Source organism: Talaromyces rugulosus, chromosome I, assembly GCF_013368755.1.
Source record: "Talaromyces rugulosus chromosome I, complete sequence".
Classification (NCBI taxonomy): Eukaryota; Fungi; Ascomycota; class Eurotiomycetes; order Eurotiales; family Trichocomaceae; genus Talaromyces; species Talaromyces rugulosus.
The window spans coordinates 3,604,606-3,622,120 of NC_049561.1; the positions used below are offsets into that span (position 1 = coordinate 3,604,606).

The following is a 17,515-nucleotide window of genomic DNA, read 5'->3' on the forward strand; positions in this document are numbered from 1 at the left end:
ATGAGGGCATCCCAGCGGGGCAGGTGATTCACAGGGCAACCGTTCGAAATGGGGCAATTGCTGAATGAGCATCGATTATTGGATAGCAAGGATTGATCCCAGCCACATAATAACCTAGGGCCTGCTGTGAAGCATTGCTCGTGACAAAGAAACAACAATAACAGACATAGGGATGGATCAATTGATCAAGTTGAAGGGTCCCCACCGAGCGTACTAATGAGACAAGAGAAAAAAAGCGACCAAAGATAAAAGGCCGGGGGGGCTCTCCCACTTTCTATTGTAGTTTGACAAGGGTCTCTATAGTTTACCTCCCAGTACTACTCTCGACGAAATTTGCAATGCATAACCACTTCCACCGTTATATTTGAAATACTCTAGTTTTCTGCACTTAGTCCTGTGCTTTTGTATATATTTAGTTAAAGATTCAAATCGACAAAAGGGAGATGATGTGAAGTTTTACTTTTCAAGGTTGCCGTACGTGGGTCGACCCACCATCAAACGATCAGCAGGTACTCGTACTATTCCTATTGCGGAGACCCTGGCAACGACACTCTCCAGCGTCCAGGCAGGCTTCTTCCTGCTGCCTCTGCCAATATTAATTGGTCTCCTCATGACAGCGAGACTGGGGTCAATGTTGAGTCTGCAATGGAGGATGTGGTTGAGTCTATTGAAGATCTGTGATAGTGGTGATGAAGCTAGCAATGATTGTGTTCCATTGCTCTATTTTTTCTGTTTAGTTATGCTTTGATATTGACGAGATAGCCATTAAAAAATGAATTCAAGTATGAAAACGTGTAATCAAACCATCCATTGTGCCTCACGTAGTAGAACTAACATTTTTAATAGTGGACCTAGTCTCAGCCCTGATCCATAGTGTGGGTAAGTTGTTGCAATATGTGTAAATAACATTCTCAATTAAGTGTGCAAAATTGCAAAAATTGAAATTGCAGTTATACTCAACTAAGTATAGCGGACGAGGCTGCGCCTTCCGTGCGTGCATGCTTAGCTTAGCTGGAACCACAGCCTCAAACCACAGCCTCGCACAACCAACACTGAAGCATGAAACCATTGACATAACAATGTCCGTTGATACCTAGGACGGCGGTCTATGTTTTGGACTGGGTCTCACTCTAGCATATAGATCCAGATCGTTACGATGGATCTCAGACATATTCTCCAACCTGCTGTTCCTGCCTATGTTGAAGATGCTGACGAATTGACCGGCGAGGTAATCCATGGAACATCAACATATGCTATACCATCGACTTCCATCGAGTCTGATCGGAGGCTAAACGACGCTGAACCTTTGCCTTACGACGGAGTGTCCGATTGGAAGTTAACGGATGATAAACCCCCAACAATCGTTCAGCTAGAGCATGACAGACTCAAAGATGAAAACAATGAAGACGTATCCGATTGGAGCGAGGTCGTGAGTGACGACGGCAATACATACAATGAACGCTTTCATAGGGTTATCTTTGAAGATTATGATAAATATTCGACGGGAAGAACCCAGGCATTTGATTCGGCGCCATATCAGGCTCGTTGCGACACTGTCTCGCCGTTTTTCGAATCAACAACCCCCAATTTTTCCAACTGGGACCACCTATTTCCAGACGAGACCGAACAACCAAGAACAGAGGATAACTACACAAATTCCCACCAACCCACGCAGAAGGATAGTAGCAATGTAGCCATGGCCCGATTTGAGAGAAACGCAAGGGATATTGAAACAGCTTCTCGTGCAGCCACTGAGGGGTCACCAAGCCCCCTAAGCGTCATTTTAAGTGAAGCAAACATATCAACTGATGGATCCAAGAAGAGAGGCGACAGTCCTGGAAAAGATGAAAAACATCTTGCTATCAAGTGTGTTTGTTCCTCTGAAAATGAAGACAACATTGTTTTATGCGAAAGATGCGATACATGGCAGCACTTAGAATGCTACTACCATGGGGATAATGGTATGGATGATGTACCAGAAGGGCACTTTTGTACAGACTGCATTGAGTTTGTACGCCTTAAAGACGGTCGATTGATAGACTTGATGGAAAAACGTAAAGTCGACCAGCAACTGTACCAGGCGGATGCAGACCACGAAAATTATCCTCACCTTCAGAGCTGGCGTGATGATTCCAATTATGTTTCGCAATCTACAGGTTTAGTTTATGATTGGTTCCCAGACCCTTTACTGAACCCTGGCGAGTTTACAGACGCCGATGATCCATATTCAGCACAGGCGAATGGCCGTGGATCATCCGATACAGAGATGATACAAAATCCTGCAATGAGGAAGACAACATTCCTTACACCTCAACTTATCCTAGAAGATGAAATCCTACTTCAACAAAGGGCCGAGGAATATAGTGACTCTGGAGACGATATTCCATATTCAACAAAGTCGAACAATCACAGCTTATTCAATATAATAACTGAAAAGCAAATTGAGGAGTCTACAAAATCAAAGTCGACCAGGAAAGAAGCCACCAAGGGGGGTAACATTTCACTTCAGCCTCCCGCTGAAACATACACGGATTCTGGATATGCTTCCAACGCCACCAGATCAGCTAAGCCACTACAAATGCATACGCAACTGAACCAGACAGGAAGCGTTTCTGTGGATGACAGTATTGTTCAAGAACCCGTGGATCATGAAGACGAAGTGAAAAGCATCTACTCTAATGCCTCCAGTCTCCCTATTTTGAGAAAGACAGGCTATATGAATGAGCTTGCCGACGAGCTCGCTCAAGCCATCCAGCCTTACCAAATCAGTGGCGACATTCTTGAGCGAATTTTCGAAGTGCTTCCGGAGCTTCTAAAGGCCTTTGCGCTCAGCTTCGGTCATCCCTTATCCAATGGGATGCAGAGGGATGTTATGGTTTTCATTCATAGATACCGAAGGTCGGTTACAGTTTCACCAGTGAAAAATATTAATACCGGACTAATCTGCTGTTCCAGGGAAATCGTAAGCACGTTCAAAGATCATCTTCTAACAGAAGACGATGAGACACAACATAGTCTAAGTAAAGACAAGATGTCATTGGATGACATTATGAACCTCTGGGATAAAAGCGGAGAGTCCGCTGGAAAGGAAGAACCCAATAACCTTGCATACGACGAAACCGAGGACCCCAATATCATAGATATAGAAGACCAAGTCGATGAAATAGACGAGAATGAATTGCCTGGGATCGAAGCCTACAAATCCCTCATCAGAGATGCACCCGGGTACAACTGGCTCATGGATAATCTCCGGAAGGAGTGCGTTCTAGCTCCTGCTGAGCCGAACGTGATAGGAGAAATCCGAAACACGATTTTGAAGGCATTGCCTTCTTCTTCGAGAATCAGTCGGCGAAAGCCCGCGGAACTGTTTAACATGAGTTTTATGGTTGATTGGGACCCAAATAAATTCCTACGAGATGAGGAATATGCGGAAGAGCCAGGCTATGCGATCGAGAGAGCGATCACCTTGACCGGTTCGACTTCAACGGCACAGGCTTTGACTTGCGGCGAATATCTGCGACAAACGTGGCCGTCAACCGGAGACAAAATGTTAGAGCTGGCTAAATCATTAGTTTCAAGCGAAAAGAAAGCATCAGGTATATATTACATTGAAATTTGATCTATGTTTCAATACTCACACATTGATTGCAGTTGTCTTCTCGGACGGCACCACACTCACTGCATCCAATCAACAACCCCATACTCCAGGATCAACGTCTATTTGTATAGATACTCAAGGGACTGCAGCCTGTATTGCAGAGATAGGCGAGCAACTCGCATGGCTCGCATCTGCCATTCGCTCCTCACCGTACGCACAGGAAGTAGCGTATAGCTGGCCGTACATCGACGGCATTCAAGTCGGCCATGTGACATACGAAGCGACTCCCAAAGTCATGTACATGTGCAAAATCGGTGTAAAGATGCATCAAGGGGAGCTCGTCACTGAAATGACGAATGGCCAATGCTGGCACAACCTGTTTGGGTCACCGGTTGTTGTGGAAGGCTTTCCGACACCAAGAAGATCAGAAGAACATAGTTCAGGCATAGAGATTCCACTAAATATTATGGCAGCTCTTACACAAACTCGCAGGGTCCACAATTTCGCTGGAAAAACGCTTTTGAAGGGGTTCGCGGATATGTTGATTCCAACGAAATGCAGTCAAGGCATGGTCACTTGGCATCTAGTACACTCCAAGAAAGGAGAGCGAATATCCTATCTTGAAAGTGAAAACTTTCCAACGGTCGATATTCAAACCAGTGAACTGGAAAAGTCCCGTCATATATTAGGATGGTGTCCAGAAATGAAGACTTATGCAGGTATCGTATCCTTTAATCGCTCGACCACCTGAATTGGTGCTGATTTTACCAAGGAGCGGTAGATGCGTGTTATAACGTCAAAAATTCGAGGTTGCCCCGACCTTCTGACCGCGGTGCTTTGGTTGATGCCTTGTTATCATCCGGACATTTCGTCATGGGTGGTCCACCCTTCAGCATAGGTCGTAAAGACATACGTCTGCGTCGAAACAGTTATATTATGAAAATTAAATGGGTCTCGCAAAAGTTTGTGGTTTTATGGGATGTGGGAGAGGAGCGAGGTTGGTTAGTGAACGGGGCCAGTGCGCTACTACACCTTGTTCGCGGATCCCTTGCACAAGACCAGTTGGACAGCAGGTTTGGTTCATTGTGCTCATTCAGGAGTGCCGATCTCCAAGAGGCCTTGAAGCTTCACCAGACCGATGCGGCTTTAGAGGTTCTTCTAAACCAGAATAATCTACAAGTGAAAATTTACTCGGAGGATGACGGCCATGTTCGCTTCAAGGACTATGTGGAGGACTTTTATGATCTTTTGGAAAAGATGATTGATTATCAATTCAAAGCCGTTGGCACAGGCCATGATGCCTCCAGAATACCCAGGTCATTGTTGGAAGGTTGGGATTTCAATGATCTGACAACGGGGCGAGACCCCGTGTATCCCCGGCAAGCTCTTTTACACCAAGACGGCCTTTCCTGGGTTGACTTTACTCGATCTGTTCACGCGATTACATTATTCGGCCGCGGCTTTGGCGAAATCATCCGACCGGCTAGAGTGAGCTGTTCATCGTGGACAAAACTTCCCCAAGGAAGATCATACCTTGCGGCCGGTGTCACTGATTTGCACAATATAATGGAATCAGACGGAGACCCTTATTCAACCCCAGTGAAACTTACTCATGATGTACTCTGGTACACGACTGATGAGAAGTTTGCCCAATGCCGATGCCAGACAGATGCGACGCGTTGTGATCTTGCGCAACTACTCCTCCCTTTCAGATTGCATCGGGAAATGACCGCAAGTCGCTCTCGGTTACCAGAAAAGGGGGGTGCTGTTATTTTTGGTTCTAATAGTGTTCACAAATGGTTCTGGGCCGACCTCGGAGATCCGTCAAAAACGCCAAGTGAGAGTAATTTTTTATCGTCGTCATCATCGTCTTTAGGTAATGCGATAGATGACCCTCAATCCGACAGTGGAATTGGCAGAAGTCTCAGTTTTTCGGCCTCTAGGTTGGCAGGTTCAGTTTCAGATCAATATGATCAATATGACGAGTACTCTGGCAGTACACATGCAGGGATCAGTGAGTCGGAATATTATCAACCATCAAACCATACCAAAAGTCACCTTTCCAGATACAGCTCCCCAGCTGCGAGGCGTTACCAAGTAGGAATCGTCTGTGCTCTCCACCTCGAGCTCATGGCAGTCCGGATGTTGTTTGATGAAACACATGAAAAAGTAGCCATTTCTGATGAAGATCCCAACTACTATGCACTGGGTAGCATCGCAGGACACAACATTGTTGCTGTATGCCTTCCACACGGGCTATACGGCACGAATGTTGCTGCTGATGTCACATCAAATATGAAACGCAGTTTTCCAACATTGAAATTCTGCCTGCTGGTGGGAATTGGAGCAGGAGTACCCTCACCGAAAAACGACATTCGTCTGGGTGATGTTGTCATTAGCACTCCAAAGGGAGGGTACTCTGGAGTATTGCCGTATGATATGATCAAGAGCTCTGATTCGGGAGTGTCTGAACTGAATGGATATCTGTGTCCACCACCGTCACATTTGATGTGTGCCATTAGTGAGTTGGAGTCGGACCCGTCACTATCATCAACACCACTCAAAGAGTCCCTCCAACAGATTCAGGAGTGTAAAGAAGAATACAAGCATCCAGGAACAAAGCACGATCAACTTTTCGACTCTCTCCATGCTCACAAGGATAGTCATGATACTTGCGACGATTGTGATCCCCACCATGAGATAAAAAGACCACCCAGATTATCCACCCATCCCAAGCTTCACTACGGTCTGATCGCGTCCGGAAACCAAGTCATGAAATCTGCACAGATCCGAGATCGGCTCAGCCAGGAGCACAACGTACTCTGCTTTGAGATGGAAGGGGCTGGCATCATGAATAGCTTTCCCTGTCTAATTATTCGCGGAATTTGCGATTATGCAGATTCTCACAAGAATAAGCAGTGGCAAAATTATGCAGCTGCTGTTGCAGCCGCGTATGCTAAACTGCTGCTTTCTCGTTTGAGGGATTCTAATAACGGGGTTGATGGTGGTTTGACAGAGTCCACGAGTGACTACCGACAGCGTTCGAGGAAACGGCCGCCATCTGTTGAGTCAATGGAAGAGCATTTGGCGAAACGAGGGAAAGGTGAAAATGACTAGAACATGAATTCCTACTAGTATAATATTTTGGCTGCATACGGAGTCAACTTTGGAAACATCAATTCAGTCATAATCATAAACTATCAACCGATACGAAGATACTACATATATAAGGACCCGCGTCATGAAACATAGACATATTATAAATATCTATGTTCAAACTTTCGTTGTGTTGTCCCTAACCTGCTCAACATGCTCCGCATTATGTGCTTCCATCTGCTGCTGCTTCTCATCCAAGACGGTATCTTGCTGCTCGGCGTGTTCACTGCCATAGCGACCAATCTTATACCACGGCAAATCAAACAATCGATTCATACTCTCCAAGGATCTACCGGCCGTCTCAGGCACGAAGAACCATCCCCATGCAACACCGAGCAAGGTAACGGCGGAAAAGAACCAAAAGGTACCCAACGGCGACATTCCGCCTTTGGAAGTTCCGAGCAGCATGTTGGGTACAGCACGTGTATTTCCATACTGGTTCGCGAAATGCAGCGTCATGGAAATCGAGGTTGCCAGAGCACGAATACGCAGGGGGAATAGCTCGGCCGTGAGCAAGTATTGCATCGAGTTCCAGCCGAGAGCCCATCCGAAGCCGCAAATGTACATCATAGCAATGGCACCTCGACTGGGGCCGTGCATGGAATCAGGTAGCACATAGTCGTCGTCGACACCGAGCTTCGGTACGGCGCTGAGGAATGAAGCAATGTAAATCATTGCGATTCCTTGCAGGCCGGCTCCTATTAGCAGAGAGCGCTTGCGGCCAATGAAATCAATCAGGAACAGGGCACAGACGATGGCAGCAATTAGTTTGACGATGCCAAAGACTCCCGTTACCAACAAGCTTTCGTTGTTTCCAGTGACACCCAACAGCTGGAAAAGGTTGACAGCGTAGATAGTGATGGAGTTGGCGCCAGACCATTGCGAGATCAACTGATTCGTGACCGCCAGATACATCCGATACTGGTTGCTTTTGATCAAGAACATTTCCTTGAGGATTCCCCAGAACCCAGACCCCATGGTGGCCTCCAGTTCCTCCTGGTGAGCGGCCTGGATTTCCGTGATTTCTCGAACAACGTACGGGTGGTCCGGTGGGAGGTTCCTGATTCTAGACATCACGTTCAGTGCCTTTTCGTCTTGGCCACTTCGGATGTAGTATCGGGGAGATTCGTATTGGGCAAAGGACAGAAGGAGGATGATTCCGGCGAACATGATGTGCAAGCTAGTCGGTACTTGCTAGAGGACAGTTAGCGTTGTTCAAAATACAAGAAGCAGATATTATTTACCCAGCGAATGTGACTTGTGTCGCCCAGATTGACTTGAGCGCCGTAGTTTGCAAAATAGGCTAAAACGATACCGACATAGACACAGCCGGTGAAGATACAAGTGCAAAGACCTCTGATTGAAGCAGGCGCTGCTATTGTTAGAATGATCGGCATGGTGCAAGCAGAAACAAAACATACCGATTTCAGCCAGGTACACAGGTGCTACGACAGGGGTTTGGCCGACTCCAAGACCGGCGATGAAACGCCCGGCATAAACAGCTCCGAGACTACCATTATTGCCCATGAAAATGGCTATTCCAACGATCCAGAGCAGACACAGCTGGCGCGTGGCCCAGACACGACCAATGCGGTCACAAATGAAGAATGCGCTGGAGGAAATCAGTGCCAAATCACTTGTATCATGTTCAGTTTATACTTACAAAAGCGCTCCGGCAACAGAGCCAATCTGCACCATGGCAGTAACGTTGGCCTTGATATTGGTCTGGTCAATTTCGCTGTAGGACGAATAGTTGATGGTTTTTTGAAAGTCCTTGGACGAGAAAGCACCGGTTATCAGGCCTTCATCGACTCCCCGGGCAGCGCCCATCAAGCCAAAGGAGACCACGGCAAACCATAGTCGCCAATTGTAAACCTCCTTAGGCTCGTCGGAGTTTTTGAGCCTGAAGATGTTGACTGGTTTTTTCACGCCGCCGACCATGGTGTTGTATGCTCGTAGCTGTGAGACCTGCGTTTTTTTTTTTTTTTTTTTTTGCTGGCGGGGGAAGAACAATGTGAGGGGGGAGCTGTCGACTAATATAGTCGTCCGTATCAAGTGATTATTTCTGTACTACCCTGGCGTTGGTCTCATTCCGCAATCGGATGAACCCCGGCCACCTCAAAAACAGCTCTACAAGACGATGTATTCTAGCCTTGCGGAGCTCACGAAAATCAAACGGAGCGCAAAGACTAATAGGCTGGATTGATTACGAGTCCCAAAGTCAAAAAGGAAGATAATTCCAGCGTTTATCCAACATTCTCCCCTTGTGCAACGTCTGGGTCGCTGGATGATCAGCGCTTTACCTCGAAGCCATGTCTATATCTGCACCAATCGGAATGACCCAGAAGTGTTGGGTGCAAACTGGTTTCCGATGGGCAAGCGGACAGTGCGAGGACAAGTTTTTTCTTTGTTCGGTGACGCCGCACGAACAACGCGGGATTTGATGCCAAGCCGCCAAGACCGCAATGCGGGGGAAACCCCGTGGGCAGCATCGCGGGACGCCCCCTGATTGGCCAAAAAATGCCGGGAATGCAGGCCGCATTGCTTGACTGTCTTGACTCCATTGGCGCGCGTGGCATACTCCACTCCGCTGCTTGGCACGTGCCAAGACTTGCAGATGGACCACGCGCTAACTGCCACGGAGAATCTCCGAGCACCCCCACGGACGGCATCCGAGTCTCCGTGTTTGTGTCCAATTGGATACGTAACTCCGAGGCATGGAGCTAGAAAGGGAATCGATTTGTAAAACTGGCTTACTTGGGACACAAGAATGTGGCGTCAACTGGCGCTATTAATTGATATTTCTTGAATCCTGTTCATAACTGGCGGTGTGCTACAGAAATATGTAACTATACGGGGTGTGCAGCTGTGTGTACTCAACATCCGTCGATTAATGCAGCTACCTGCGGAAGATATCTATCATTTAGGCTTGACACAACGGACATATTGTAACTAAATTTAGGCAGTATCTTGAAATATCATCTTTGTTTGTAATAATATATTGACGAGCAAAGTGGAGGTGAAGCTATCGGCTCAACGTGGCCCGCCATCGGTCAGTTCTGGGCCGACTGCATCCCCGCAAATTTGTATCCCTGAGAAAGGCGGGGAATGAAACCCCGTAGTTTCATCAAGCTCTTCGTATTTACTGTGATACTGCTAAAGTCAAATGAAAACCAGCAGGCCAATTATACCAACGCTGCCTCCCCGCATTTTACCTCGTGGGCATTCTGGGCATCGCCGCCCCTGCGAACTGACAGCAAATTACGCAAAAACCGGAAACAAAATCTCAGCATCTATACTGTCCTTTGCATGAATCCAACCCCGCAAGCGCAACTTCTCTCTCCGTCATGGTTGGCGGCCGGCGAGTCCGCTCTAGTGCGTCCGAACGTGCCTGTCTGCAGTGCAAGAAGAGGAAGACGCGATGCGTATCCAATAGCAACACTGACGCTATCTGCTCCTACTGCGCTAAAATGAGCAAGGCATGTGTGTTTGAGACGCCACCCACGCGCACACCGCTCACACGCCGCAATCTGGACGCTGCAGAAGCACGGTGCAAGGAGCTAGAGCTTCGGCTACGACAGCTGCAGGCGGCCCCAAAAACGAAATCGTCTACTAGTAGTGGCCAGAAAAGAGACGCTGCAGTTGCGTTTCGGGAAGAAGATTCGTCTGTAATTTCATCTCATTCGGCGAGTGCAGTAAGGAAACATGTCGAGTCCCCGGCCGAGTTAGGGTTTGAGTGGCAGGAGGTATCGAGTCTGGGAAACAACCAGAGTCCGTTTGAAGAAAAAAAGATCCAGGATGGAATGGTATCGCTAGCTGCGTCTGGATACTCGGGTAAGCTAGGTTGACAGCCGTAGAGAAATAACTAAATCACTAATAATCCGAACAGGAAGCACATCAGGATCGACCTTGCTGCAGTCACTACTGCCGGGGTATGAACGAAAGCAGCCAGTTGATGCAGCTGAAAGACGGCGCCCTGTCAGCCATCGTTCGTCTGCTATTCTGGCGCTACCATTTGGCGAGAGGCTGGCCACTTCTCTTGTCCAAACCCATTTAATTGATGCATACTTTGTCGCCTATCACCCGTCATATCCAATTGTTCATGAACGGACTTTCCGAGACCAATGCGAACGGAAATCACAAATCCCATCTCAATCCTCCTGGCATGTCGTTTACTACATGGTCCTCGCCATTGGCGAATGGGTTAGCGGATGCTGTACCTCCGATGACCATTCCATATACTACGAACTAGCGCACGCCAGAATAGGCACTGAGATCTTGCAGTCGGGTAACATGGTAATCTTCCAAGCACTACAACTGCTGGGAAACTACCTGCAGAAACGAGACAGGCCAAACACGGGCTATAACTATCTCGGCATCGCGTACCGAGTAGCCCTAGGACTGGGCCTCCATCGAGAGATCGGCGGCATGAGAGATATCCACCCCTTTGCGCTTCAGCGTCGGAGGCTTTTGTTCTGGACTCTTTATTGCTTTGATAGCGGGTTTAGTATTACGACAGGGAGGCCTATAATGGTGGCTGACTCCTTTATCGACGTTCACAAACCGAAAAATATCGATGATTCTCTACTAGATATATCGCTATCCACAGAAGCAGAGTATCCCACTGTCTATTCAGCAATTATTTCCCAGGCTCGTCTGGCTGTAATTGCCAATAAAATTCACACCACGTTCCTCGCCACTCACCCTTGCGCCGACGTCAACCATTCCCTCGCCGTCATGGAACAAAACCTACAAAACTGGCACAGCGCACTCCCCGGATTCTTCATGCAGTCCGACGTTCCCACCTGGTTCATCGGCCCCCGACAAATTATCTTTTGGAAAGAGGCCAATCTCCGCATTTTGTTACTGCTAGCATGCCAGCGACAACAGTCAGAAGAACACGACAAAGCAGCTATCGGCGCCAAATACGAGACAGTCGCAGCACGCACAACAACAGATATTGCCGACTTTTGCCACGCCCATGCTGACTTGATCCATATCGGACTGAGTTGGTATGCGGTGTATTTCACGTTACAGGCCTGTCTTGCTGTGGGCGTGAACCGACTGCGCATGAGTCCGAGACGAAATAATCAGCAGCAGGTGATGCACGAGGACCAGGACCCTGTGTGGGAAAGGCCTTTTAGTAGTGCTCTGCAGTGCCTTGAAAAGCTCGGCCGGTTTTATAACCCTGCTACGCGCAGTTTACGGATAATTGAGCGTCTACGCAGCAAGATTAGAAGTTCTGCCAGCGTGTCCAGTGCATCGAATAGTAATTTACTAGCACCGGAAAATGCACTATGCAATGGAATCGTCGATGAGTCCATAAGCGAGCATACCGGGGCTCCTGCAACAGACCAATTCGACACCGACGAACCTCCTTCTGAACTAATGCAAGGCCGGTCGCCACACTTGACGAGTGATTTCAACACTGAACAGTGGGTTTCAACAGTCGATCCATCTTTGCACATGTTTCTGGACGACTTGGACAGTATCGGAAATCTCTTTGAAGGCATTCAGGGGTTTCCAAATACTATGGAGGCCGATGACTTTTCGTACGGTGTTAACACGACGCGAATGACGTTTTCTTAATTCGTTGCTATCTATAGATATGTACAATAGCCTGCATGATGATATTTCAACCTCGTGTTTTTGAATGACTATTTCACTTGAGCATCACGCATTTCCCGCCTCCTCGACAAAGCAGGCAGTGGCATCGTTTTTATCATCGCTAATATCACGAGTCTGATCCATACCCAGACGAACACGAATATCCGCCATACGCTGATAGTCCGCTTCTCCGGCGTTTCCACCAAAGATCTTGTCCATTTCCTCAATGGGAATGCCTAATGTAACCAGTTAGCTTCATCATCATCATCATCATCACCACCTATGCGTTTTATAATCAGTAACGGCCATACCTTTTGTTTCTGGCACGCCAAAATACACCCAAACAATCAACCCCAAACAAAACACCAGAAAGAAATAAAACGTCCCAAACGTAATCGAATGCAACATACGCGGCGTTATCAACGCCACCACGAAATTCGACAACCAATTGCACGCAATAGCAACACCAACAGCTTTCCCCCGTGTCGCCGGCGGAAACATCTCCGATGGTAGCACCCAGTTCACGCAGCCAATGCTAAACGCAAAATTCGACGTGTAAATCCATACAAATACGCATGCGGCCCAGCCCGCGGCGGTGTGCGTGAGCCATGAGTGTTGGTATACGGCGAAGAGCGTGCCGACCATGAGCTGCGATATGGACATGCCGATGGCGCCGACGATTAGGATCTTGCGGCGGCCCCAGCGGTCCAGAAACAAAATGGCTGGGATGGTTGAGCAGAAGTTGATTATGCCGACGACCCCCGTGGCGAGCAGGTTGACCGAGTTGCCGCTGAGGCCGATGGATTGGAAGATCTGGGGGGCGTAGTATATGATTGCGTCTAAAAAAAAGGAAGTTGGTTAGTTTTAGTCCAACATCGAAAGGTCGAATACCTTTGGGCAGGGCTTACTAATTCCAGTGAACTGCTGGATTATTTGCAGCAAACATGCAATAATAGTCCTCTTTCTTAGGTGTGGTAGAGTGATAAGCTCGAGGTACTCTGATAGGGCAATTTTAAAAGCCGACTTTCCGTCATTCTTGGTCCCAGTAGTCTCCTGCTCAAACATTCTGGCGGCCTTGATTTCAAGCATCTCCATCTTCACGCGTGCATCGTTCGGGCTGACTCGTCGGAGGCGGACTAGGGTTTCAAAGGCTTCATCCTCGCGGCCTAGGATACAGAATTAGCAATTCTTTCACTTGCCAATTTGGTAAACACAAACCCCGGTTCATAAGCCATCTCGGGCTATAAGGCAAGAAAAAGGTTCCAACAGCAAGCACCAACGAGGGCACACATTGCAACGCCAGAGGCAGCCGCCACGCAATCTGTTTCTGTCCATCGCCCGTACCGCCAATATACTGTGTCCCATAGTCAAGCCAAAACGCCACCATAATCCCAATTGTAATAGCCAGCTGCTGAAGTGCAACCAGACTGCCGCGGATATTCGGGGGAGCCAGCTCACTCAAGTACAGAGGCACGACCATGGACAACATGCCCACAGCCAAGCCAGCAATAAACCGCGCAACAAATATCATAGCAACGCTTTGAGCAGCACACTGCAGGACGGAACCGATTAGGAAGATGACATTTGCGTAGAGAATTGACCAGCGTCGTGAGAAGCGGTCGCTGATCGGACCGTTGATGAAAGCACCGAACATGGCGCCCAGTGTTAGGACGGAGACCATCCAGCCTTGAAGTGTCGGACTGCTTGCTAGAGCAGGGAACTCTTTGGCCTTTTGACATGGTATTAGCATAAAATATTTTGCTTATGGGTGCGAATGTAGTACAAAACTGTTCATCACCAAGACACCGGAAATCACACCCTGGTCATAACCAAACAAAACACCACCCATTGATGCAAAACATGCTAGAGCCAGAATATAGTGTTCTTTGATGAGGCCCTTGTAGCCCGATGGTCCATAAGCATTGGCCAGGTTCCCGCTAACAGCAGCTCCAGTGACGGGAGACATATTGGGATTGACTGTTGAGGTGTCGTCAAGTTTGGACTATGGGATTGATACCTGGGGTATTGTGGGGAAACGTGCATTTAACCTTGACTATTTATGCTTGCATATGTTACAAGGTATTGGTGGGAATGGCGAAGCCAGAAATGCAGTCGGAGTGTACCTGACCGATGATGTTTACCGCATTAGGTAATTCAGCACCACTAGTATAATAACGCGCATTGTAAACCGCGCATTGGATTGGATTGTGATTAGTCTAATAATTTCTATGTATTTCTTTATGGAACATTAGTACCTCGGCCCATTACCGTGGCAAATCGGAGTACTCTGATGTATCGGACTGCTGCTGGCCGAGGTCGGGGAGTGTGCTGCGAGGGTCTGCCATACTTAAGCCTGCGAAATAACAATGAATCCATTGACAAGAAACACTATTTTATCTTCTTCTGTCATACTAGTCGCTGGACGATATCATAATGACTTCCGCAAATGGGCAGTATGCCATCCCCAAGGAGATGAAGGCTATTCGATACAACAAAATCCAGGATTATTCTCTAGTTACCCTGCCGGTCCCAGAGCCAAAGCCACATGAAATACTTGTCAAAGGTAAACTATTTCTTAAGCACAAATATAATAGACGTAACTAATTCAAAAAGTCAAATCCTGTGGGGTCTGTGGCACCGACCTACACATCCACAATGGCGTTTTCGACTCGGCCATGCCCGTAGTCACTGGCCACGAGACTAGTGGCATCGTCGTGAAAATCGGCGACAAAGTCAATGGGTTCAGGATTGGCGATAAAGTGACTGCAGACAACTCCGAGCTCTGCGGACACTGCCACTACTGCCGCGAGGGCAAGTTGCTATACTGCGAGAACTTTACTGCTCACGGAGTGCACCGTACGTACCAGCAATATTTTTCTGAGTGAAAAAAAAACCCCCCTGACAGAGATAAATATAGTCAATGGCGGCTTCGCAGAATACTGCGCGTTCCCCGCCGAAAAACTGTTCCACTTTGAAAACCTCTCGTGGGAAGAAGCAGCCCTCTTCGAAGCGGCTTCATGCGCCGTGCACGGCATGGACAGAATCCGTCCAGAAGTCGGTTCGACCATCCTGCTCATCGGCTCTGGACCGACAGGACTGTGTCTTGCGCAGCTGCTCAAGGCTAATGGAGGCCAGCACCTGGTTCTGGCGTCCAACAAGGGGCCCAAAATGGATCTGGCCAAGAAACTGAATGCTGCTGACGAGTACCTCGAACTGGATAGAAACGCCCCCGAAAAACAGTGGGAGGGGCTCAAGGCAAAGTATCCTTATGGGTTTGATGTTGTCGTGGAAGCAACGGGCTCTCATGCTATTTTGGAAAAGGCCATTGATTTCTGTACCAGAGGCGGGAAATTGGTCTACTACGGTGTGTACGAGAAGGAGGCTGTTGTAAACGTATCTCCGTCAAAGGTTTTTGGCGACGAAATTACTATTATTGGGTAAGTTCTGCATTTTAATATATGCTTATCATGGCTGACCGTATCTATAGTTCGTTCTCCGAGATGTGGTGCGTCGGACGAAGTGTCAAGTACCTCGAGAGCAGAAAGGTCGACGTCCGAGGAATTGTCGATAAGACGTTTAAGCTGGAAGAGTTTGGCAAAGCGTTGGATGCTGTTAGAAACAAGGAGTGTATCAAGGCAGCCATTGTCTTTGATTAGCCAATTAGATCCAGTCTGATGAAGTCTATTGTTTATATTCACAATGAAGATTATTAAATTCATCCATGTCCATGTCAATAGATACCAATTGACTAAATGGGACATGTAGATGCCGTAAATATAAGTAAGTCTATGTCCAGGTTAGAACCCATCGCCCTCATTATAGAATCGCCCCGCCGACTTTGCTCGGAAATACGGATCGTTGCCTCGCTCCAGGGCTTCCTTTTTGAGCCTTGCCAGCTCGGCGGTCTTCTCCTCGATTTCTGCTGTCAGCAAAATACCCTTGTTATCACCATCAGGCAAATCCGCGTCCTGCAATTCATCCAAGCTCAGACTAATGCGCGCATCCTCGTCCAGCGCGCCGTCCGCTTCAACGAATTTCTTCAGCTCGGCTTTGGCGTCCCTAAGGCGCCACATGGTCTGGTAGTACGCGTCAATCTTGACATCGGTGTCAAAGCAGATGCCGAACCCGTCACACAGACAGGTATTAGGCGACGGGCAATGCTCGTACTCAGCCGTGAACACAAAGTGCCACAGGTACTCCCAGATGCGTCCGGACATGGTATCGCGAATATCAGTGCGAATCAGCCAGTCACGATAATAAACATATCTCTCGCGCGGAATACTGAGCACGCGCTCCCGCGTCAGCGCGAATTGTCCGCAGCATGGCTGCGACAAAGTCTGCGGGATCTGCATATCCGGGAAGATCTCACTCCACGAGGAAGCGAACAGGAACTCTTCCTTTTTATTCTGGTCTTCGTGTAGCCGGCCGGGGTGCAGCCAGCTCGGGCAGCCGGGCGACCACATACATCGCATGTTCATGTAACCCTGGCGCACGACTCGCTCCAGGCTCAGACGACGCAGCATCTCGGCGGCGTCAAACTCGAGGATCTCCTCGTTATGCCACCCGGTACGATGGGCGTGCATAAACGCCATGATCTCCGGTAGGTTATCGTAATGGTCGATGATATACGAGAAATAAACCATCGCCTCATGCCCTTTATTCATGGGCGGGTGTAAGGGAGCCGTCGGGTCGTCCACCACATAAATAGCGGTATCCCACCCGACCACATTTTCCTCAATCCAACGGGTATCATCGCTCTTGACTTTGGCGATGACCAGGGTCTTGGAGTATTGCGTCGCATCAGCATCGCCCTTTTTCGGTATTCCGGGGACGAATTCACTGATATTGAACGGCGGCGCGGATCCGTCCTCGCCATAGTATGGTTTTGTTGGCGGTGGCTTTACATAGTCGCCCAGGCCCAATTTCTGTGGGATTCCTCGCCATCGGTCCTCGCGCGATAGGTAGAAAGTGGTGAATGCAACAAGCACGAAGCCGAAGCTCGCGAAGGCGAGGAGGGGGAAGGAGTTCCTGAGTGGACGCATGGAGTGTCCTTCGCGCTCGGACCCCGATTAATCTATAGGAGAACAGGTTTAGATTAATCACAAAGCGTTCTCTTGTCTCTGGAGTTTGTCAAACTTGTGGGGGAAAAAAGAC

At 48.3% G+C, this 17,515-nt stretch overlaps 6 protein-coding genes across 6 annotated transcripts; 3 read left to right on the top strand and 3 right to left on the bottom strand.

Moving 5' to 3' along the window:
- Window positions 1-1,156: 1,156 nt before the first annotated feature.
- Window positions 1,157-6,715, top strand: TRUGW13939_01183 (uncharacterized protein; the record flags this gene model as incomplete). The annotated part of the gene is made up of 4 exons (XM_035484386.1): window positions 1,157-2,898; window positions 2,956-3,596; window positions 3,652-4,317; window positions 4,371-6,715. The coding sequence occupies 4 exons, from the start codon at window positions 1,157-1,159 to the stop codon at window positions 6,713-6,715; spliced, it is 5,394 nt and encodes a 1,797-aa protein (XP_035340279.1).
- Window positions 6,716-6,871: 156 nt separating this feature from the next.
- On the bottom strand, window positions 6,872-8,695 carry TRUGW13939_01184 (uncharacterized protein; the record flags this gene model as incomplete). The annotated part of the gene is made up of 4 exons (XM_035484387.1): window positions 6,872-7,948; window positions 7,999-8,126; window positions 8,176-8,366; window positions 8,418-8,695. 4 exons carry the CDS (start codon window positions 8,693-8,695, stop codon window positions 6,872-6,874), a joined length of 1,674 nt encoding a protein of 557 aa, XP_035340280.1.
- Window positions 8,696-10,101: 1,406 nt separating this feature from the next.
- TRUGW13939_01185 (uncharacterized protein) lies at window positions 10,102-12,343 on the top strand (the record flags this gene model as incomplete). Its single annotated transcript, XM_035484388.1, has 2 exons — window positions 10,102-10,588; window positions 10,644-12,343. The coding sequence occupies 2 exons, from the start codon at window positions 10,102-10,104 to the stop codon at window positions 12,341-12,343; spliced, it is 2,187 nt and encodes a 728-aa protein (XP_035340281.1).
- An 84-nt stretch (window positions 12,344-12,427) lies between these two features.
- On the bottom strand, window positions 12,428-14,327 carry TRUGW13939_01186 (uncharacterized protein; the record flags this gene model as incomplete). The annotated part of the gene is made up of 5 exons (XM_035484389.1): window positions 12,428-12,597; window positions 12,673-13,200; window positions 13,270-13,527; window positions 13,580-14,090; window positions 14,145-14,327. The coding sequence occupies 5 exons, from the start codon at window positions 14,325-14,327 to the stop codon at window positions 12,428-12,430; spliced, it is 1,650 nt and encodes a 549-aa protein (XP_035340282.1).
- A 467-nt stretch (window positions 14,328-14,794) lies between these two features.
- TRUGW13939_01187 (uncharacterized protein) lies at window positions 14,795-16,017 on the top strand (the record flags this gene model as incomplete). The annotated part of the gene is made up of 4 exons (XM_035484390.1): window positions 14,795-14,924; window positions 14,975-15,217; window positions 15,279-15,798; window positions 15,849-16,017. 4 exons carry the CDS (start codon window positions 14,795-14,797, stop codon window positions 16,015-16,017), a joined length of 1,062 nt encoding a protein of 353 aa, XP_035340283.1.
- Window positions 16,018-16,158: 141 nt separating this feature from the next.
- TRUGW13939_01188 (uncharacterized protein) lies at window positions 16,159-17,403 on the bottom strand (the record flags this gene model as incomplete). Its single annotated transcript, XM_035484391.1, has 1 exon — window positions 16,159-17,403. One exon carries the CDS (start codon window positions 17,401-17,403, stop codon window positions 16,159-16,161), a length of 1,245 nt encoding a protein of 414 aa, XP_035340284.1.
- Window positions 17,404-17,515: the final 112 nt, after the last annotated feature.